Raw genomic sequence first — 24,025 nt, 5'->3', positions numbered from 1 at the left:
TACTTTTCCTCTCCTTCCCCCTCTCCCCGCGTAGGGTAGCAAACCGGCTACAACCTGGTTAACCTCCCTCTCTCTCTAACATGTCTGTCCAGGCATTCAAAACCCACGCATTCGCCCAAACGTTGACGTTCTGCAAAAACTACGGGAAAGCTCGCGAGGTGGATACCGCAAAACCAAAGTGGCACGGAAAGCCACCTACGTATAGCAACTTTTTGTAGCTGCGTTAATATATAGCCACCTTTTTTTACCAGGTGTGTGGGTTTCACTGAATCGAACTTTAATGCTCCCCTTTGCGTAAAATGGCTCACTATCTAGCGTAGCAAGTTGCAATTCTTATCGCAATAGTAGCTGTTTTTTTTTTTTGTTTTTAGCGATATACTTCCTACCAAGCGATGATTTACAACACCGTACACACGAAAGTAATTGTCGAAGCATATAAGACGGAACCCATTTTATACACCAACGCCTAGGAGGCGTTGTATACACTTGCGAGGTATCGGTTAACTTTAACTGTACGCACACGCGAAAGCGTTGTGATTTACGTTTGGTCAGTAAATTGCGAAGTGCTGTGAACTATCCGGCAAGGTGAAATGCTTAGCTGACCCTACAGGTTGTGGAACTATTACTCAACGCAACTCGGGGTGCTGTTGTCAAAGTGGCCATCCAGTCAGTTCTGACTGGCCCATGGCGCAGCTGTGTACGGCCTCTGGCTCAAAACCCCGCCATTACAGGGTTTGACAATATCACGGCATTAGACATTACGCACAATAGCAACGGCAAAAGCGGTGAAATAAACTGAAAAGTTTATTTTTCGACGAATTAATGGGTATATATGGGGCATATTGTCGACAAATGTATGGCCTTTATCCGTGAATTCGCAATGTTAGTGATCGATTGCAGTGCCAAATTTCGGTCGACTAGTCAGTGTATGAAATTCAAGAATTATTGCGCTGACAAAAGAGATTGCGTCACTAAACAGCTTCGCACTAGTGGTGCCAAGCCTGAAGGAAGTGCGGAGCTGGGCAGCCTTCTTTGTTTCCTCTTCGGTTTTCTCTTTCTTTCCTCCGCTCTTTCTCTTTCTCTTTTCCAGTTTTTTCTGTCTTTCTTTCCCTCTATATTTCCATTTTTTGTTCGTATTTTTTCCCTTTCTTTGTCTCTCTTTCTATGACTCGCTTTCTTCCTTTTATACGTGGCTTTGCCTGCGTTACGCCAAGCGACGACAGCATACGACGGCCTGGGCCCCCAAAGTGCTGCGCACTTGATGTCATCGTCAAGGCGCTCGAAGAACAAGAGGAAGAAGACTTCTCCTTCGCGCGAGCGCGCGCTCAATATGCTACAGATTGCTATGCTATACGTGGTTTTGCCAGCGTTACGCCAAACTACACGATGTGACGACAGCATACGACAGCATAGGACAGCCCGGGCCCCTAAAGTAGAAATACGGGATCATTTTACACTGTCCAATTACTGGTTCTAAACTTTTGTTGCGCCTACAGTCGTTTGGTAGGCAAATATTGATCCGTATTGATGTACATCACGTTCGTTTGACGTCATGTTGATACTTATGCTTAGTGCTTAGTCTTCGTATTAACGGAGTATTGTGCGACTTACTCGTCATTGTTTCTTCATCGCGGTTTGTAGAACTCAGAAGATTGAGCCCGTGTTGGCGCAATTCGATCTTACTGGTATTTTCCACTTTGGTAATAGCGCCGACACGAGGGAACATATCAACACATTGTATTAAACAAAATGAACGGAAGTTTGTTCCATTTGTGTCGCCACTTTAGCGTTACATTTCGTGCAACGTACGGCGCCAGCACAAATTCAAACGTGCTCTGGTAATAAGCGATCGGAAAGCCTTTTACGCAGAGTAACGTGAACGCTCAACGTCAAATTACTCAGTGGGCAGTTTTATGCAAGCATGCAATAGTAGTTCCAAATTTATGTTCACGGACTTCTCAGGCCATAAGCGGACTACCCCAAAATGTAGGACAATAGTCTCAAGTGCATACGACTACTCCCATATAGGTGCGAGGAGTCCCGAACGTACCTAGTGGACTACTCCTTGATGCTCCATATATAGGTAAACCTGGAAATTATATATATATATATATATATATATATATATATATATATATATATATATATATATATATATATATATATATATATATATATATCGGAGTACTTTCGGAGTTGTTCGCTTTCGCAAATGTTAGGCCAATTGAATTTATAGAGCGTGTCGTTTTATGCGCTTGAAAAACCCAGAGGCTCGATGCGCAACCCTGTAGTCGTAATGAGCGTGTCAGCTGTTTGGGCGTGCTCGTACCCCCTGTAAAGTCGTTTTCGCCTTATGGCGCGCGCGCGTCGTAGTTATTAATCGCCGCCGAGCGAGAGTTGGCTCTGTGCTCTCGAGGTTGCGCCAGTGGCACCGCCTTGCGGGGGCGAGGTTACGGGGGGTCACGAGGGGGGGGGGAGGGGGGGGAGGGAGCTCTTCCACGTTTGGGGGCTTGACGCGGCCGTGAACGGTCGGCCCTCGGCGGAGGTCCGTGGGTGCGATACCGCGGCTCGTTCCCGCGGACTCCCGTTTTGAGTCCAACGTCGGCGACGCCGCGTGCGCGGCATACTATATATGTGCTATGTCGTTTGTGTGTGTTATATTGGCACTCTGTTGGGTTATTTGTCACGTTACCGCAGTTATTTGTTACATTCGGTTGGCGAGCTCGATGTTCAGTGCTAATGGATGTTCACGTGTTCCTTTGCACGACGGCGTGTACTGCGTCCGTTTGTTCCAAGAGCGGCGGCTCTCACGACCATAGGTCGGCAAATTCACTCATGAACCGACTCACTCAGACTCAGATCGAGCCATGATTCTGAGTCTGAGTGAGTCCGGGGGAGTAATACTTTTTGAGCGTGAGTCCGAGTGAGTCCGGTTGAGAAAAGTTTTAGTGAGCCTGAGTTCGAGTGAGTCCGATTGAGGAATATTTGGGTGAGTCTGAGTCCGAGTGAGTCCTAAGCGCAAAATATATTTCTTGAGTGAGTCTGAGTGAGCTCCACTTTTTATTGCCGACCCATGGTCATATCTACTCATCTTCAGCATATCAGAGATATCGGCTCACGTTTATACGTACGTCTACTCACACACACTTCAAGGCTCTAGCGTCCACACGCCAGCTCTATATTTGTTGATCAGAAGCATGAGTTACGAAGGGAGGTGGGGGAGGAGGTGCCTTGACATCCGCATGCAAGCTCTTTCACAGGCTGTTCTTCATAAAAATACCTCGTGTGAGTCATCCCTTCTAATAAAAAGGTCCTTACTGGATTGGAACCACTGCTAACTCGTATATGAAGATACGAGATAAACTGGTGCCAAGTAGAGCACCGATTATTAGAGATATTGGCGTAAAAGAGCTTTGACACCATGGCCGAAAAATCTAATTATGCGATATCGGACTCATGAGTGGACTCACTCAGACTCAGATCGAACCGTCAGTCTGAGTGTATATTTTCCTGGGTTTGAGTGCGAGTGAGTCCGGCTGAAAAAAAATTTAGTGAGTATGAGTCTGAGTGAATCCGGCTGAGGAAAAGTTTCGTGAGTCTGAGTTCGGGTGAGCCCGAAGAGCGAAATATATTGCATGAGTGAGTCTGAGTGAGCTCAAAATGTTTTGCCGACCTATGCTCATGACCTCACAGCTGCTACTGTACATGCACGGGTTGCGAAGCAAGCATCCGCCGATGCACAGCCGCAGTGCTCTTGTATCAGTTGGGCCATTAACGCGCGTTCTCGTCGAAGACTTTACGAGCTCCGTCGCGTGTTGCACACATTTGTATACGCTCAATTCGACCGCATTCCGGCGATTCACGGCTCTCGGTGGGACGGTGCCAATAAAATTCGATGCAGTGCTGTTTGAACCTTGTTTGCACCATGTTGACGGGCGCTTGCGTGCCTGCACGAAAGTGTATAGACTGAAAAAGAAGAGGAAGAAAGGAAAGGGAGAAAAAAGACGTTTAGCGGCGCTACAAATATATAAACTGAAGCGGTTGTCTGCGTTATGCTGGAGATGTACGCTCACGTCTCCAGCAGACAGGTGGGAGTGATTTATCCGACACCACGTAAAGTGCGCCGAATCATTGTACCGCGTCCTTGAGGCAGTCTTAAGTATTCAGGTCGCAACATTGACTCCCCAGGTGGCGCGTGCTCTGTGATCTCTCTCTCTCTCTCTAGCGGTTATGTACGTTGCGTGCTGTGTTGCATAATTATGAATGAAATGCCAGCTCCAGTGACGTAGTGTCGGTTGGATCTGCTATATAAGGACATCATCAAAAATCCTTCGTTAAGGAGTTATGCTTCACACATTTTCGTCCTCGAAATCAGAGTTAAAAGGTATCTGCGCGCATTTATCCTTGATGCCTGGATGCAAGGATTCACTTGGGCTGTATCGCGTTGGTCGTGCTTATGGGCGTTGCTGCTGGTGGGGTTATCCTGGCTGACTTAATTAGCCTGCAATCTCTTTCTCGAGTTTTCTAGTACACCTTTATTATTCATAACCTTGCTTACGAGCATCGCGTGAGCGAATGTAAGAAATCTGTTTATCTGAAAATACTGCAGGCCAACTTCGCCCAAGCAGGATAATGAATGAATGCAGGCGACAAATTCGTTAATCATCCCAGTCAGCTAGAGATGGACTTCACACAAAAATTTGTCAAGTAAAGCCTGCAGAACGCGGTCATTGAAAATAATGGATGGTCGCTTACGTTGGCGACTTGTTTCAAGTTCATCCGCTTGTATGTGACGCCTTCACACTTAAAACGCTCTTTGGTCAGCTAAGACCGTATTTCGCGGACTCCTAGTAATTGTAATGCACATAGATGCACAACCGAGGTAAATAATGCTCTCGCGTGCACTTGAACGTAGCACGTCCCTCAGACACAGATGTTCTGTTTTCCTTTCGCCGGGCCCTGCGTAGCGCCAGATTTTTATGAGAAACTGTCCGAGTGTCCTCCACACGATGGCCCACATCCTATTCGTCGAGAGCATTGTGTCGACTGCAACCGTTCTCGGACCAATCTATACGCGAGCCGGCGAGGTAGCGTATACAAGAAAGCAGTCGTGCAGGCTTTCTAGCATGCTTCTTGCAGCGTCCTTGGAGCGAAACCTTACGCGAAATTCCGAGGGCGGGCTTTTCCCACACTTTCGCGCGGTGCGCAAATCACAACCGCGAGATGACCAACTTACTTCACTTTGGAGCTGATCGAAGGTGTCAGTACATATGTTCTTTCGAAGGCGCGGATGCCATTCTTCCTTTAACTCACGACCTCTGCAGCGTATATGCTTCGGCGCTTCGAGCTGGAGGTCAGCCATCTTGGTTGCATCAATCTATACTTCGTTTCACAATAACCTGCCACTAGGAAGCGGGCTCTCTGAGCAGACGACGCCCTGACGGGAAGTGACAGACGGTGTCCTATAGAAGTGTATGTGCATTCGCGATTCGCTGATAACATGGTTTGCGAACTGCTTACAACAGCTTTAGCAGTGCTGGGTTACTACCGAACAATGAGATGCTCTTTCTCAATTCAAAGTAGGCGTCGATTTGATGTTTCTGGTGGTTCGTGCACGAACAGTGGCGGAGCTTACATGCGGGTAATTTGTGCTCTGGCTTCGTTGTTTGTATACTGCTGGGTCTGGTAGACATGTTCCTTCTAGAAGCTCGAAAAGTCACACTATGTCAAGTCAAAGTGACTGCACGTCGCACCAATAGGGCAACCAGGAGCTTTCACGCAATGTGGTGCGTCGCATTATGCCGCTTTTTTAGCTGAAGTCCCGTCAATGTTGGCGCACTTCTGTCGCTCCTCTGCAACATATCTAACCTTCCGTTTCTTCTGTTAATATCTTCACTTTTGTGATTGCAATGGAAAAAACAATACTTACACTTGATGCTCTTGTTGCTGTAGATAATATATATATATATATATATATATATATATATATATATATATATATATATATATATATATATATATATATAGAGAGAGAGAGAGAGAGAGAGCTCATTTTATATATGGCAGCAGCCTGCCGTATATAGCTGCATTTCACGCCAAGTATGAACCAACCGCGCCATATATTGCCATATATTATTTATATAAGTGCCATATGTGGCATTCACGTAAGGGTCAAGATCTGAAGTTATACAAGGTTTTTATTCACATTTTTTAAAGATAGCGACGTTCAGGATTCCATAGCGGCGTATGTGCGGAAGTCGGCCCATGGGACTTGAAATAGTTTTTAAGTTTTTACACGGCATGAAGCTCAGCTCGTCAACGAGCATTTAGACTATATGTACCTTAGCGTTGCGAAAAGGCCCTCGTACTTTCCTCGGCCTCATTGTCTATTGGTTTCATTAGTTTGTGTCTAACAAAGAAAACGATCGGCCCATGGATCAATTCCCCTTCTTACGTTCATTACAGTAAAAGTAATTTAATTACTGCAGTTTCATTGCTGCCAAGTCTGCAGGCTGAAATCCAGTACTCGACACCACTTCCTGCCGATATCGTATCGCATGGGCCATTCAAATTGTGACGCCTTTTTTTCTGTAAAGATGAGAGAGAGAGAGAGAGAGAAAGAGGGAACAGCAGCAGAAAAACTCTGTCCCAACACACGCAGTCCACGTTCCAGTATACACTACCGGTTCTCGTATACATATACACATACCGACCGGCGTCATCGCGACAAACCCGCGATCGCCTGATCGAACCTATATACACCGACCGTTTCCCACCACTGACCCCTGCGCATAGCCGGTTCCATATGCCGTCGCAGGTTACGTCGAGCGAGTGTTTCCTCGAGATAATTGCGACGTTTTGTACTCTACGTGAACACGACGTGAACACGTATACGTGCGATAGACCTGGGAAAAAGTAGTGAGCAAGGCGTGTATCTCTATAGGCGGGGGGAGCTAATACGGAAGCGGTTTGGATAACAAAGACCTCCGCATGTATACACTCACAATCGCGGGCCTCGCCGCCACCGCCGCCGCTTCCAGACCGCGGTGGCCTCCATTCGCGTAAATAAGGCACGCGATTCCATTCTCCTGGCGCTGACCTCGCGTTCGCTACACTCCGCTTTAACCGATTCCCCGTGAGACGCGGATTAAAGGGGTACTGACACCAATTTCCGATGCCGAGTTTACGCCGTCATACCAATCTCCTGTATACGATGAGGGCTCTGAGAAAGTGTGCAGCTCAGTAGATGCTGATCAGATAATTTATCTTGATATTGAAGTCAATTTTCGCATGGCGCACCTACTGACATCGACACTAGCGTGACGTCGACACTAGTGCTAAGATAGATGATAGACAAAACGATAAGGGCGAGAGGGACCCTCGACCACATAATCTGGGCTTGTGCGATAGCTCCCCAGTGGTTAAAAAGCACATACAAATTGTAGAGAGGCCTGGGAAGCCCTGCTGCGGAACGAGGACTTTGCTCCACAGCAACAAGCCATCCGCCTGGCGAAAGAAGGCGCGAAGAGCCGAGATCTCTTTGCTTACTTCTAATCGGGAAGGTGCCGGCCCTCGTCACGTAGTCCTGTGTGGTGGGGACGGGGAGTAGGCGGCCTCCTTATCTGGCGGAACAGTTAAGTTGTTATCATCACCATCATCAATTCTGGTGACTTCACGCACCCGTATGGCTAGCTGTGATGATGTCAGATACCAAAACATACAATATGGCCACATGCGCGTCACCAAAAACATTCAAAATGTCCGCTTGTGCGTCAAGCCAAGCAGCGGGGCGCCCGTGGCAACGTCACGATATTTTGTGAGAGCACGTGATGAGAAGTTCATGCCGCGTCGTGACGTCAGGGTGTAGTAAGGAACCAAAACTAGCAATTTTTCAGGGTGCACTCACGCTTACCAGTACATTTTCTAGGCTCTTAAGAATTTGGTCTTTGAGACGCAAAAAAATGGCAACTGAAAATTTTCGTGTCACTACCCTTGAAGGATTGACGTTGCGCATGCGCTAACTATTCGATTGAACAAAGAGCTAGTATACAGACGAGCGAAGCTTTCGTTAACGTTGTTTCGGAACCACACAAAACGACCCCCATGTTCAATAAAAAAAAAAAAAAGATTCCGGATCCCACTTGTTTACGTTACGGTATCGAATTGGCGTCACGCCTTGGATTCGCGTTGGAGTAGTTCTCGGCTTCAGCCGCACCTCGGTTATAACCAAACTAACTATCTAATCTGGCCTTGAAGGGAGAATAGGTGACCTTAAGCTGTTGGATACGTGTGACGGTGTTTGGCGTAGTGAGAAATGCATTGTCCGGTCTACTTATTTTTGCATGCTTCGTGCATTATAGCCAGCGAAGGTAAACGTCTCATGTGGAAGCATATCGACGTGTCCGTAACGTCTCCGAAATAGCGGCGCCGAAACGCCCACAATTTCAATGCAAATGTTCGTAGCAACCTCTTCGCTGAAGGACAATTTCGAAAGAAAAGTTCAGTTCGCAACCGTTGCCGGTGATTTCGACGTTTCTTGTGCATGATGGGCGAAGCTTAATCGTATACCTCGACCGTAACGCCATTGCGCGTAGCGTTACACAATGCAGCACAATGAAATGTGCGCGTTGTCTCTGTGGTTTTGGGTGCAAATATCGCTCTATGATATTATGGGGCATATAGCGGAACGGCTCCGAGCGTCGACCACCTGAAGTACTTTAACGCGCACCTAACTCTAAGTACGCGGGCGACGTTGCGCCCTTCGTTTCCTGTCCAAATATGGTTTCTGTGGCAGGTAATCAAACCCGCGCCCTCGCGAAATGCCTTAGCGCATTGTCAATGTCCTGCAAGTATACGTATCAATCAAGATGATTAGTTTAGTCAAGCTTAGATTATTTTGCGGTCAGCCCGGTTATTATTATTATTATTATTATTATTATTATTATTATTATTATTATTATTATTATTATTATTATTATTATTATTATTATTATTATTATTATTATTATTATTTGGTTTGAATACATATAAAACACGAAGACACAGAGGAAATACGGAGGGAACAGGCTGACAACTGCCACTTAAAAGGGTCACAACGCCTGCCTGCTCCTTCGGGAAGGGGGAAACTGTTTCATGTCAGGTTTAATTAGGTGTCGTTTGCGTTCTGGCAGCAGGCAAATGTGTGCTCAATTTGGAAGTTCCTTCGTTTCATTAGACGGCAGGAAGAGGAAGATGGAAGCTTTGCGATGAAAAAATCCGTGAACCGCGGTGGGTGTGTGCTTGAGCCGACGCTTCGACAAGTGGACTTGTCTTCTTGAAGTTCCAGCATTCAGTTCTAGTTCCAGTCTTGAAGAAGACAAGTCCACTTCTCGAATCGGCGGCTCGAGCACCCACCCACTGTTTACGAAATTTTCCGTTTCATTCGGAAGCATTTGAATCTGACTTAAGCATCGCTGTTCTTATTTATTCATTATGTAATGTTATGAAATAAAGTTGGGTTTTATGTAGTTCCGCTTTACCTGTAAGATTAATGAATTGCTGCTAACGTATCGTACACATGTTCGTAACCAAGCGCGCGAGCAACGCTTTGTTCTCATGTAGTTTCAGGTCACGCTTGTTTATAAACAATTAGGTGTCGCGCTGCTAAGCTTGAGGGTGCGGATTCGATTCCCCGCCACGGCGGCCGCATAAAGCCAATGCAACGAATACTCGTGTGCTGGTTTAGGTGCACATTAAATAACCCTCACGTGATCTAAATTAACCCGGTGACCCCCACAACATCGTATGGTGACTTTGACGTGTTAAATCGAGGCAGTTATTATTATTGTTTACAAACAACTGCCAAAATAAAAAAGCCAGACTAGGCGGTAGAGCTTGACCATCAGTCAAACATCAAGGTGTTCACCGAAGCGAGATAACGCGTCACCTCCTGACCTAACGCGACATGGAAAGAAATCTGCATAAAGTTTTTCCGACGACCCGTCACGGGTCCAGCCCTGACGTCACTGTTCTGAAGAAGAGTCGAACGCCGCCGTGTGTATCTCCAACAATCTCCTTTCTCACCGTTGACCCACCCGCGCCTGCCGCTGCGCCGCGCCCACCTACCGCGCAGCATGTATCAGTCGAGGTACACGGAGCGAATGCGTTGACATTGTGACGCAATATTTTCGCATCACGCGCTCGCGGAGCCAGCCACGTTTCTTAAAGCCCGCTGCTTCTTATGAGAGAGAGGAAAGAGATCAACCAAATCCCCGTCCCGGAGGATATTACATATTCCCGACAGGAGCGGCGGCTCCGGCGCACGCGAGCACGCAATGCGGTGCTGTCTGCTGTCGCGGCTTCAGCTTCTTTCACGGCAGCTATAGCTAGGCCTCGTTGGTCCAGGAGCCTGCGTAATCGTCGCGAACGTGCGCTAGCGTTACACAGTTCTTTCCCGACGTGGCTGTTACGATGTGCACAGTGTCAGGAGACGAGTGTATAGAAAGTGCTAGGTGTAGAGGATGCGGAGAGGAGTGTGACATCTTGCTCGTGCGAGGCGCGCGCGTGTTTTCTTTTAAAAAGTGAGACGACTGCGTTCTTGCCAACTCCTCCTCTGCTCACCTCTCTTCAAAACTCGCACCGGGGCTGCCCAGTAAACGGTTGGTTCATCGTCGGGGTTCTTCGACGCGAATTATGCGTAATGTCATGCAGGAGCATACAACGGGTCGCTGGCTGCAGATCTTCCCGCAGCTCGGAGCAGCAGTGCCATGGTGTACGCGCGCGGAGACACAAAGGGCCGGTCGGCCCGTTCGCTACACACAGAGCGTGACCGGAGTATTTGACGCGCCCGCTTCTTTTAAGGGCAGTAGGCTCACGAACGGAAGTGCAATCCCACCGCCGCCTATGTGTGCCAGTCAATATGGTAAACAGTCGGTCGTGCGCGCTCGGGGCGCGCGCGCGGAGATACACCTCTCTTTTTCCTCGCGTCTGCAGAATGCCCTGCTAGCCACTCTCTCTTTCGTGACTAGCGCGCAGGAGCAGCATCGAGCAGTATGAAGCAGCAGTAGCAGCAGCAACAACGCGAGCTCGAGCCGTGCGACTCGAGCAGAGCGGGGCCGCACTGTGACGACGCCGCTGTCAATCAAGGTTGCTGACGCGAAGCGCGAGCGTGCGCAGCGTCCCTGTTGCTGGCGCAGCCGGCTGCATATGCCGCCGGCCGCTGCCGTTGCACCCTGCATACCGCAGCGTGCGCTCATCGCTGTCATGTCGCTGAAGGAACCCTGATCGTCCTGCGAACTGAGATTTGCGGTTCTTTAAGAACGCCGGCAATGAGAATCAATGGCGCTGGATCGGTAGGTCAGTAGACGCAGGGCCCAACCACGTGGAGCGTATTGCAGGCGTGTTTTCGGCGCCAACCTTCTTCTATAATAGCCGTGTTTGCCACCAGCCGGTGCACCCTATGTACACTCCGCTGCGGTAACAGGGTTGAAAAAAATCGCTGGAGCTCGCGCAGTGGTGTTCATCCTATCGAATTATTTTCGAGATGTGTCATTAAACAGAACATTCCGACAGGAGCCTAAATGACGAACGGTTGCTGTTGCCCAACCTCATGGAGCGTAGTTCGGACATATTACTGCCGCCCACGATGTTGTAGTGATTGTTTCTATTCCACATGACGTGTATACTGTCTGCTTGAGGACATGGCTTCAAAAGAGGGTATATTATTAAAAAGGTGACTGAATCTAGATGGTATCGGACAATCGTACAGTGCGCCTGGATTGTAATGGTCGTGCTGGTCGCGCGTCAGTGACCCTAGTTGCTCCACCTGAGCGCCGCCGTCCAGAACATACCTCTAACATTTCATGCAGTCGCACTAATACGAAGGAAGGGAAGAACTTGTTGCTGGGCTCAACGGGTATAGAAGACATCTCAGAAAGAAAAGAAAGATGGAAAGAGTAGGACGTAATAGTTCTGGCACTAAACACCATGGCTGCACGATATGGCAAAAATAACTGTTGTATCCTAAAACAGACATCTTTTTCTTTCTAAAGTCTTTGTTTCATGTTTGCGCGGACATCTATACCTTAAAGCGAGGTAAGACAACGTGGCACTTTCTTTCGGACTACGCGGGTCGGATCCCTTCAACTATCATTTCCTTCTTCTCTGCTCTCCTCTCTCCCTCTCATCTTTCTGCTCCCCTTTCCCATTCACCGAACGTATAGGGTAGCCAATCGGACATGTGTCTGGTTAACCTCCCTACCTTCTCCCTTTCGTTTTCCTCCTTTCTTTCAACTATTACCTTATCATCGCTTCTCGTATCTCCAACACAGGTCTTCTGCCAGGCTCCCGTTCCCGTCTCGCGGTCCGACAAGCAGCGCCGCCGCGTCTGCAGCGGCGGCCGCGGCATCTGCGGCAGCCGCTTCGGCGGCTACGTCGTACGTCCCCGTGTCGGTTCTGCTGCCGTCCCAGACCGAGAGGCATCCGGCCAGGACAATCACCGTGCCGCCCGGACACAGAGCCATCATCGTGCCAATCGAACCGGAGCAGGACACGACCGGGAAATGAAGTTACGCTGACCGCGCCCCCCTTCGATCCGCGACCGAATCTTGACAAGTTTGAGGAACCACGAATGGCACATTGCCAGGCCTGTACTTCTTCGTTGCCCCTTTTTGTTTGTAAATTTGTGTTGCTTTAAAATAAAATAATAAACCGTGAGCAAGAATCTGTCAATATCTTCCCCGTTTTGTTGTATTGACGATTTTAAATAAGACACGTGGGCGCCGCCACCTTGGCCTGTCAAACGAATGTTTTCTTATTTTTCCATGCCGTGGCGAGACTTAACGAGGTCATGAAACGTCGAATGCACCAACCTAACCGTTTTCATTCTTATGCGTCTGCCGCAGCGCTGTTCGTTTCAATGGAAAAGCCACAGAAACTATGGCAAAACAGTCATACTTTATGTGGCCTTTTCAGTGAACATGAACCGAATAGCCCAGAAACGTGTACTTCTGTTCGCTTAGTTGTTAAAGATGCAAAACGGCAATACAGCCCAATATGGCGTCACCGAAACCCATCCGTATTAAGCGTAGTTTGTCACTCACGGGTACTCACTCACTTCCACTATCACGTTCATACTAACATCTGATCATGCGTTCATACTCATGTCCCTCTCCAAATACTTTCAGAGTTTCTGTACTTTTGCGGGCCAAATGCACACGGGACTTGTGCGGTTAAATTTCACGTTTAAGATCGTAACCTATGACGCGTACTCAGAACATGTATATGCTAGTAACATTCTTGTGCTCGAACATGCATCTGACATGGCCAGTTATATAAAATCAGTGATCTGGCGCCTTTGGACTTAGTTGCCATGGCACGTGCCGTTAAACAACTCGCACTCACTTTCCAATGACTCGCTCACTCTTACCAACCCATCACTTACGTTCGTATACTCTTGAATATACTCACACACACTTTCACACTTACGTTCATACTGACTCCTCACTCGCTCACACTCGCGCCTTTAAAATGAATGAAATTTCGCAGTTTACACGCTTTATCCGATTGTAGCGCTCGCTTTCCGCTTTTAGCGCTCGGTTGCTAGAAAGCGCAGCGACACAATTCTGAGTGATGTCTTCTTTTTTTCTTTTTTTTCTTTTGCGCACAAGCTTGCTGTTCTCCTCCACCTTTGATGTGGAGGAGGAGAAGAGCAATAAAAACGCTGTTATGTAAGCCGCTTACTGCTCTGACCAAGACAAGTCTGCTTGTCAAAACGAAAACAGGCTCCAGCGACACTCCCTGTACAACAATTTCTCCATTTTAGATAGATAGATAGATAGATAGATAGATAGATAGATAGATAGATAGATAGATAGATAGATAGATAGATAGATAGATAGATAGATAGATAGATAGATAGATAGATAGATAGATAGACAGATAGATAGATAGATAGATAGATAGATAGATAGACAGATAGATAGACAGATAGATAGATAGATAGATAGATAGATAGATAGATAGATAGATAGATAGATAGATAGATAGATAGATAGATAGATAGATAGATAGATAGATAGATAGATAGATAGATAGATAGATACTGAGGGAGATACAGGACAATTGCCCACCTGAGTCAGGCTGGCTACCCTGGACTGAACAAGGGACTGACTCATAAGGAGCGAAGTACGCACTTTGCACACACACGCACCCAACAAAAGCGTTCTTTGTCCACTTCGTCACAAGCGGTCATATATAGCCTGGTTCCAGGGGTGTAGCCAGGGGGGGGGGGGGGGTTCAAACCCCCCTGAAATTTTTCGATTTTGCTTTGCTTGCCTATATATACACGCACACATAAAACACACGCACAAACATACATAAAGTATGGTTGAACTCCCCCCCCCCCCCCCCCCCCCCCGAAAAAAAATTTCTGGCTACGCCTCTGCCTGGTTCCACTTGAAGCGCAAAAACACTTCCGTAGCGCAGCACAAGGCAGGTCGCACTCCGCCACACCGCTCCGCCCACCCTCCTCCTACCCTTGACACTATCTCTTCTGTAGAAGGGCGCAGTGTCAGGCAATCCAAATGGCCTAACACTGTGGCCGTAGGGTAAATCTCTCGTCTTCGTATGCTGCACAGTAACAAAGGAGGTGTTTTATAATTCCTATTACGTCACATGTGTGGCACTCGATACTGTATGCCATTGGATAATGTTTGTTCGTCTTCTTTTTTTTTTTTTTTTTTTTTTTTGTAAACGCTAGAAAATGTACACGATTTCGGCACAGGTACCAACTACCTGAAAGAACTCTTTGCTGCATTGCTTTACTGCCGTGAAAGCCACCTCCTGAGCGAGCCGTAAAGCAAGCGGGTCCTCATTGTCCGATTGCGCGGCTGCATTGTTCAAATCATGAATTTCCAAATTGCCAAATTATTTGCGTTTCTGAGACAGAAATAGTTATTGTAGCTGAATAATCCCCCTTCTTTCCCTACTTGTCCTATTCATTCCTTGTTTTGGAACTTAAAATATATCATTAGTAAAACAAAGGAAAGAATGGAAATCTAGAAATCTGTCTGTGTAAGGTGCTGCAGCTGTTATGACAGCGAAACGAGCGAGAACATCGCTCAAGTGAGACGTTTATCGCATAACTAAAGTGGTTGCTTGGGCGAGTTGGTACGACATATTGGAGGGAAACAGCACGAAAGACGAAAGACCAGGTTCGGCCCCTGCCGGCGGCAGGTGATCTTTTCGTCCACTTTACTTTCTTCACATTTATATTCCAATTACTACAAATAACACCTCCTATACTTTCCTTGGCATTGCTGTCTGTTAGTTCTCATTAATATTGTGTCTAACAAAGAAAAACGAGCCCTTAAAAGTAATCTTTCCTTCAGGCAGAGGAGGACACATACAACAGCGCTGCGATTTATTAGTCGCTGTGTTTGTATAATTAGTCATTTATGCGATTTTATCGCATAAATGACTAATTACACAAACACAGTGAACCAACATATAATTAAGGCAAGGAAAGCATAGGGGAACTTATTTGCAGTTTTTGATCGAATTGATGAATTGGCAAAATAAGTAAAACGTAAAGCGGAGAAAGAAACAAATTACAGCCTGTGGGAGCCAAACCCACGACCTGAGCATTGCACGCTACGCTACCAAAATTCTCCTGAGCCTATGACTACCTTACTTGCTCGTTTCTTGTTTCTCTTTTTATTCATTTTGTTGCACTTTATGATTGTCCCTTTAATGAAACAAAAATAAAATAGATGACAGGTAAATAATGTGCGCTAATCATCGCACCGCACAGCAGTCGCTCTCGGTGACCATGCGACCGGTTATAGAAATAGCGCACGTAGTCGTTTAAATTTTTCCACTAGACTCCCACCTGCCGGTCGAGAGAGAAGTTGTTCGGACGTTTGTGTAGGTAACCTCCTACAGGTGGCGCGACGAAAGTCAATGAGTTGTAAAGCCAAAGCGAAATAAAGAAGACTCACGTACTTTCCGTGGATGGAGTAATTCACTCATTTCTTGGCCCATCCACTGTACTGGGTACAAGCCACCCATACTAAGAAGAAGAAGCTAGAATAACGATGGAGAATGTTTTAATTGACTGCGGGGATAGCCACCCGGCTGTATGTTTGGGAGCCAGCTTACATCAAGACCTAGGTTTCAGGAATATCATGGGAGAGGTGAACGCGTCAGGAACAGCGATCGGTAAAAGATTGTTGTGGGATTGGTGACTACAAACATAATGGCAAAAGGACAAAAACGAAATAGCGTAGAAACGCTGAAAGTTGAGCTATGAAATTATATCTTGTTTTTGTTTTTTTTTCTCTGGAAAAGAATATGAATTCAGGTATGTGAGGCGTCAGGCCGTATTAAAAACTGAGCATGGTATCCCACAGCTATAGGTCCACGTCCCCTTGTAAAGGGTACGCTCGTAGCGTCCATACACCTGTCCATTTACGAAAAAAAAATTGTCAGAATGCTAGACCGCGGCAGAGTAATACATGATTTCCACGAAAAAAAGAACAAAGAAAAAAGTAGGTGATCACTTGTCACCAAGCCGTTTCAAATGGCACGCTCATAAAGATCATCATCAAGACCAGCATCAAGGTCATCATAATCACCTAGAATTGCTGTATGTGCCAAAAGGGAGCATACACAGTAAATCTAAGAGTACTAAGTGAATAGACAAATAATTAAATTTGCGATTTCGGCCGCTTGGTATGTTATTATAGGTGTAACGTTGCGCACAAGGGACGTACACAGACTGAAGCAGCAACGATGAAACGCACAAGGCGCAATCATTGGGAAAGGATTTCTTCCTCCATATGGACGGCAACCTTTCTACATTACAAGGCCAACTCAGTCCACGAATTCATGCAAGTTTTCATTTATACCTCGTTACAAGCGAGAACAGGGCTTCGTCGTACTGTAGTACACACGCCCGATCAATGTACTTGAGGTGTTTGAGCAGTCAAGCTAGATTGCCGTACTAAATTCTGTGCTTTATTGCATGTCTTTGTCTCGGATTCCACGGTCCGTGCAGGTTTTCTTCTCATGAGTATACAAGGAAGCATCAACACAGCACGGACTAATGACCCTGTTTTGTGCAGAATCGGGAATTTTTATTTCTCATTTGGCCTCCCAGTCAAGCATACTACGGATAAAAGCGCACAGGGGGACGAGGGGAGGGGTGCAATGTAAGGCCAGCTTTGTTCAATGCATGTTGGCCATCCATGCTAACCCAACATTGTCCCAACCCCAACAATGTAATCCCGACAGTGACAATGAGGGCCAACATTGGCTCGACCTTGGTCCACTTTTTTGTGTTGCTGGTGAATATCACGTAGTGTGTCGTGCCACGTAAGGACGGCAAATGGTAACACGTGACGGCAGTTCCAGAATCTTAGTGTCCTCCTTGTCCTCGGTTCCGAACGAACGAACGCACTCCTGGAGGTCACGTGTCAAGGGTTCTCGTTCACAGCGTGCGTGTTCACGACATACGCCAGCTTCTTGCCATACAACCAGCTGAAACTGTTGTCGAATTCGAGGATATCTGCATTAAACGGAAGAAGATGCATGCACGCGATACGTCAGTCTCTCTCAATGCCCGAGTTAACAATGATACATCTGTTACATATGTTATTTTGCATATGGCTACGCAAAAATAAGCTCTCAGACGTGCTAAAAAGCTCACAGGGTTCCTTATGCATTCGCCTAAGACGACGCTAAGGTGAAAGCCATCTTCTTTTTCTTCTTAGACGGTGTATTGATCCTCCCCTGCCACACTCCGAAAGCTTTCTGCACCTAACGTGGTTTTCAACTGCTTACAGGACCGTAGATATTGCAAGCTTTCTGCACGTCACCTAGTTTTGCACTGCCTCCCTGATCGGCCTACCTTTAACCAACTGACGATGTCATGTGATGACGTCTTCACGTGACGTCACGTTATATGACGTCATAGTGACTTCATGCTGACGTCACAATTTTGAGATTTGTGGCGTCATCACGTTATGACATTTTGCATCACTCGCGTTGACGCCGAGTGTCAATTTTCGCGTTTGATGAGGCATGTCAGGCTTTCACCTTAATATTAATAGCCATGTGCCTACGTACATGTTCCCGGCGTGTCGCACTGCCAGCACCCTTCCTGGGGTTCGTGGCTGCAGGACTCGAAGCGTCGCAATGGAATCAGAATCTCACCAGCTTCGGTGCGCACACCGAACGACAGGTCTCCGGAGGCTGTCTGGAAGCGCCAGCTGATTTGAACGCCCGACTCGGACACGCTGACGGGTAGTTCCCACCGGTCGCGACGACCGATATTCTTCAATTGGACGCCTTCCTCCTTGAACACAGAAGACGGCGCTACTTCCTCAAAGCAGCCTCCGTGGTTCACCTGTAACACCAAAAACGATACGATGAGATGAGATTAGATAGATAGATAGATAGATAGATAGATAGATAGATAGATAGATAGATAGATAGATAGATAGATAGATAGATAGATAGATAGATAGATAGATAGATAGATAGATAGACAGACAGATAGATAGACAGACAGACAGACAGACAGACAGACAGACAGACAGACAGACAGACAGACAGATAGATAGATAGATAGATAGATAGATAGATAGATAGATAGATAGATAGATAGATAGATAGATAGATAGATAGATAGATAGATAGATAGATAGATAGATAGATAGATAGATAGATAGATAGATAGATAGATAGATAGATAGATAGATAGATAGATAGATAGATAGATAGATAGATAGATAGATAGATAGATAGATAGATAGATAGATAGATAGTGACAAGCAATGCAGATACAAGTTTGTACGTTCGAACAGAGGAAATCGAAGTTCTCCAAAGCTTGGCTCGGAACATTAATAGACTCGCAGCGAAAGAGATGGAATAACACAAGAGGACGAGGAGAGGTTGAGGAGGGGGAAATACGCTATTTTCCTCCTCTCATCAAAATATTTTCCTCCTCATCTTACGTTAATATTTCATCTCTTTCGTTGCGAGTCTATTAATGCTCCGAGCTAAGCCTTGGAGAATTTCGATTTCCTCTGTTCGAACGTACAAACTTGTGTCTGCATTACTTATAGAAAGTCGATGTGTAAGGTCACGAGACTGTGGTTCTGGAAAGAAGGTGATGAGCGTACCCGCCAAGGTGGTCTAGTGGTTATGGTGCTCGACTGCTGACCCGAAGGTCGCGGGATCGAATCCCGGCCGCGACGGCCGCATTTTCGATGGAAGCGAAAATGCTTGAGGCCCCTGTACTTAGATTTAGGTGCACGTTAAAGAACCCCAGGTGGTCGAAATTTCCGGAGCCCTCCACTACGGCTCCCGCATAATCATATTGTGGTTTTGGGACGTTAAACCCCAACAGTTATTGTATTATGGGAGATGAGCATGGTGCTATCTTCTTCAACCCTTGCACGAGCATCGCTCAGCACCATTTGGGGAGCTGAGTTGAAAAGGAGGAGTGGTGAAAGTGAGCAGACGCCCGGTGTAGCTCCCACATGCGGGGAAGGCTGATCACAACAACATCATATATAATGGTACAAGCACATGCTTCCCTTAGTGTATAGATGGGGTTCATTCTACTAGCCAAAGCCGAGGTGAAGGAAACAAGCACGGGATTAAATTACGTTCGAAACTGACCTTGTGTTTGCATCTTGTATCGTTGTCGGGTCCCACCATGTTTCCGCCCCAATGGACTGGAAGCTGCTCAGCGTCCATGATGTCGAGGAGAGCGTTTTTCCAGCCATCTACAGAATGAAAGAAAAGATTATTACCTAACGGTGTATCAGTGTGGTAATTCATGAGTGTCTTTTTACGACAACGGTACTAAATTCTTTACGTTAAAGGAAGAACGATAAAAAATATTTGGCCGAGTGCGATCGACAGATTATTAACGCGAAGAATTCTAGCAAGAAGACTGCCACTAGAACGGCGATACTGCGTCTCCTCAATTTAACTCGCAATCGCCGAAAATGACTTTTCACGAGATGTCCGGTAATTAACGTTAAAAGGTTGTGGTCGCATGTTACAGACACGTGCGTTAAGTGCACAACGTCTTTGTTTCAACGCTCACCCTTGCTGTAGACGTTCACTTTGTCCGCCGTTCGCTGAGTCATGAAGGGGCGAACCAGTTTCCAAAGGACGGGGAAGAAGCTGGGAGCTGCACGAGTGATCACAAGCGCATCAAATTATGGGCGTAGCAGTTGGCGCTGTTCCCGAGCTCGTGAGCTCGTGGATGAACGTGTTAGTTCTTACGAGTACTAGCAGGTTCTCATTATACGCGCAAACGACGCGTATATGTTATCACCGCGTGTAACAGTCGCCACGCGACACCTGGTGTAGCCAGCCAGGCGATAAACCAGGCCAGCATCTCCAGGAATATTATCTATCTATCTATCTATCTATCTATCTATCTATCTATCTATCTATCTATCTATCTATCTATCTATCTATCTATCTATCTATCTATCTATCTATCTATCTATCTATCTATCTATCATACATCAATGCCTGTTCTCTTACCCCGCATAGTTCGGCAGACTCACCGTTAATGCAGATGCACTTCTCCAGGCACTCTGGAAAGTGGTCCTCCATCATTTTCAGCATGTCAGTGATCGCCTTTATGGCTGCAAAAATAAAGACTCTCAGACTACTTTGTCACTGCCTTAAGAGGTATTTGACACTATTAAGTGCGTAGCACTTTAAAGGTCTGGCTTGTTGTCTATCCACCCTCTCATGTCACGTGGTCACGCAGTGGTCAATACAGGCTTAAAACAAGGTTAACTATGGTCAAAAGCAGCGCAGAATAACCCAACAAGGTGTAAAATAATATAAACTGCAGAAATAACCAAGAATTAATGGTAATAATTTACCTAAAATCGCGAAAAACGCTTTTGAATCATCCGTCTGATACAAGCGCTGCGCAAGAGAGGGCGCCACCGCTTTGGCAAGTGCGTGATTGCCAAGACAATTGCTGGGTTGTCCGTGCTACGTACTTCCTGAGGTTTCACGGTAGTGAAGCTGCTTTAGGCGCAGGATTTAGAACTACACAAAGACCTACACGAGAACGGCAGTAGCGCTACATTGACCACAGAATTAGCGCGATATTAAGCGCTGGATTTACTTTCTTCATTCCTTCCTGCTTCGAGCAAGGCGCAATTTGCATAATTTTTTAAAATCTGCTTCGTCACTGGCTAAGTGTGCCTATCTGGAAATCACCCATAGCTACCGAAGAAAATAGGAACCAATTAGAGTACTTTATACTCTACTGTGGGAGAGCGGTAAGCTCTCCCACAAATGCCTCGTGAATCTAATCCTCAGTGCGTATTAAACAGTACTTAGCAATTAGCTGTCCCAGCTCAACTTCGAAAAATTCATGTAAGTGTACTTAAGGTGTGTTATGGACACGAAATTAAGAGGCTAGATCTTACCATGCAGACATACCTTTTTGTCTCTGGTATTAGGTCGAGAATTTGAATGGCCTCGCAAATTTTGTCAGGGATTTTGAAATTACTGCTCAGCTATACATGCTATTTTAGGTAGGAACGACAAAGTTTTAGTTCCGTATTTGCTGACTGTTTGAATTAACGCAGAAAAGCCCTTAAGTTCCCAAGGGAAAACAGCTAGCGCGACTCTCTTACACGGGTGAGTGTAACATATTTTCTTCTTTGGTCGTAACCAAGGAGGATTAAGAATTAAATTGGCTACCCTCGTTGTTAGAAAAGTGTCCGATGCGGCCAAGGAAGCTTCAACAAAATTTAAAGACAGTTCCACGCCTCTGAAAATCTGAGTAAACGGTGGAACTTAAAGTCACTGGAACGGGAAAAGTACCGCGTTCCTTTTCTCTTCGCCGCCGCGCCCTTTCGGCGGCTTCGCCACAGAAATGGTCCAGCTCGCTCGCCTCGCTAGTGTCTCCCGGCCGCAGACGCACGGCGCTTTGGAGGGCGATTGTTTTTATAGGCTCAGGAAAGCGTGCAGGAACATTACGACATCCCGTATCGTTTTGAGACTTCATCGAAAGCCTATCGAGGCATCGAAGAATGCCCGGGTGCTGCGCTTTTGGTTGCAGCAACCGGCGGGAAACGGGCAAGGCCCTCTTTGCCATTCTCAGCGGGAAAAAGGATGCCAAACGACGGGCTGTGTGGCTGCACAGAATAAGGCGGGAAAAATTTGTTCCCACGACTGATACCCGCCTTTGTGAGGTAAGCGCTTCATTGAGAATTCGCGAATGTTGTTTCGGGGGATTGTTTGCGCCTACCCTGAACTAGTGCAGCTTGTTTCGCGTGGTTGTCGCAGCAGGTTCATGCACAATAACATTGCCGGGCGGCACTTCATTATGTTTGGCGTAAAACTGACGCCTTTGGGATCACATATAATGATCAGTGCGCCATGAAAACTGACTCCTAGAGATTGGTACTGCCTGACGTATGACGAACACAAATAACAGGTGGTAGCATGAAAATAATGGCTGACGCTCTCGCGGCCGGTTCGCTTGCTTGATATGCACCAAAATCGGTATTGCATGACGTGACCGTATGACGAACATAAATACCCTGCGGTAACAGGAAAATAATGGTATGCATGTCATGTAAGGCATTTACATGCCATGCTCATGATGCTCTCGCGGCCGGTTCGCTTGCTTGATATGCATCAAAATCGGTATTGCGTGACGTGACCGTAACGCGAACGTAAATGACAGGCGGTAACATGAAAACAATGGCACGCATGTCATGTAAGTCATGATTTACATGCCATGCTCATGATGCTGTCGCGGCCGGTTCGCTTGTTTGATATGCACCAAAATCGGTACTGCGTGACGTGACTGTATGACGAACATAAATACCCTGCGGTAACATGAAATAGTACGCATGTCATGTAAGGCATGATTTACATGCCATGCTCATGATGTTCTCGCGGCCGGTTCGCTTATTTGATATGCACCAAAATCGGCATTGCGTGACGTGACTGTATGACAAACATAAATACCGTGCGGTAACATGAAAATAATGGTACGCATGTCATGTAAGATCTAGTTCACTATACAATGCATGTTTGACATGCATGCATGTTGAATCGCAACGCGAATGAAACGTACGTATATTCTGGTATATACAACGCATGACCTGTAATTTATGTTCGTCACGCACCCATGTCATGCCATACCAAATTTTCTATACATCCAGTTAACAAAACGGTCGGAAGCGCGCCAAGACAGTGTAATGCAAATCATGCCGTAAATGTCGTGCATGTTATTATTTTCATGCTACCACCTGTCATTCATGTTCGTCATACAGTCAGGGCGCGCAATACCAATTCTGGTATATATCAAGCTACGAAATGGCCGCGAGCATAGCGTGCCATCGAAGTCATGCCATACAGACACACAATTCATGATTTTCACGTTACCACTTGTCATTCGTGTTCGTCATACAGTCACCTCACGCTATACCAATTTGGGTGCATTTCAAACTAGCGAACCGCCCGCCATCGCAGCATGAGCGTGGCAAGTAAATCATGCCGTACCATGACATGGAAGTGTTGATTTTCATGTTACCACCTATCACTAACGTTCGTCATACAGAAATAGCTCGTCATAAAAATTTTGGCATGTATGCATTTCAATAAACGACCGCGAGCGCCCCGAGAGCATGTCATGTAAATCATGTTTTACATGGCATGTCTCTCATGATTTGCACGTTATAACCAGTCACTTATGTTCGTCATACACTCTTGTCACGTACGCCATACCAATTTTGTTGTGCATCAAGCTTATCGAAGCGGCCGTGAGTGCACCATGAGCATGGCATGTAACTCATGCCGTTCATGGCATGCATGTCAATATTTTCATGTTATCACCTGTAATTTATATTCGTCATACAGTCATGTTATGCCATACCAATTCGGTGTACATCCCATTAACGAAGCAGCCAGGACAGCACAATGTCGGGGTGGCAGATAAGATAGCTAGATAAGATAGCTAGATAGATAGATGATAGATAGA

At 46.4% G+C, this 24,025-nt stretch overlaps 1 protein-coding gene across 6 annotated transcripts in view; it reads left to right on the top strand.

Moving 5' to 3' along the window:
- LOC119396408 (adult-specific rigid cuticular protein 15.5) overlaps window positions 1-24,025 on the top strand; it is a 180,302-nt gene that overhangs the window by 147,912 nt on the left and 8,365 nt on the right. For 5 of the 6 annotated variants that reach the window (XM_037663616.2, XM_049417081.1, XM_037663618.2 and 2 more), the window contains exon 4: window positions 12,309-12,682. The exons of the other annotated variant lie outside the window; for it this stretch is intronic. In XM_037663616.2, coding sequence (XP_037519544.1) covers window positions 12,309-12,543 — 235 coding nt within the window. In that variant the 3' untranslated portion in view covers window positions 12,544-12,682. Of the gene's footprint in view, window positions 1-12,308; window positions 12,683-24,025 lie in introns of those variants that run through there. 6 annotated transcript variants of the gene reach the window in all.

The sequence above is a fragment of the Rhipicephalus sanguineus genome, chromosome 6 (genome assembly GCF_013339695.2).
Source record: "Rhipicephalus sanguineus isolate Rsan-2018 chromosome 6, BIME_Rsan_1.4, whole genome shotgun sequence".
NCBI classification, from domain to species: Eukaryota; Metazoa; Arthropoda; class Arachnida; order Ixodida; family Ixodidae; genus Rhipicephalus; species Rhipicephalus sanguineus.
The sequence above is the reverse complement of the archived record's forward strand: the minus strand, read 5'-3'. Positions and strand labels throughout refer to the sequence as shown.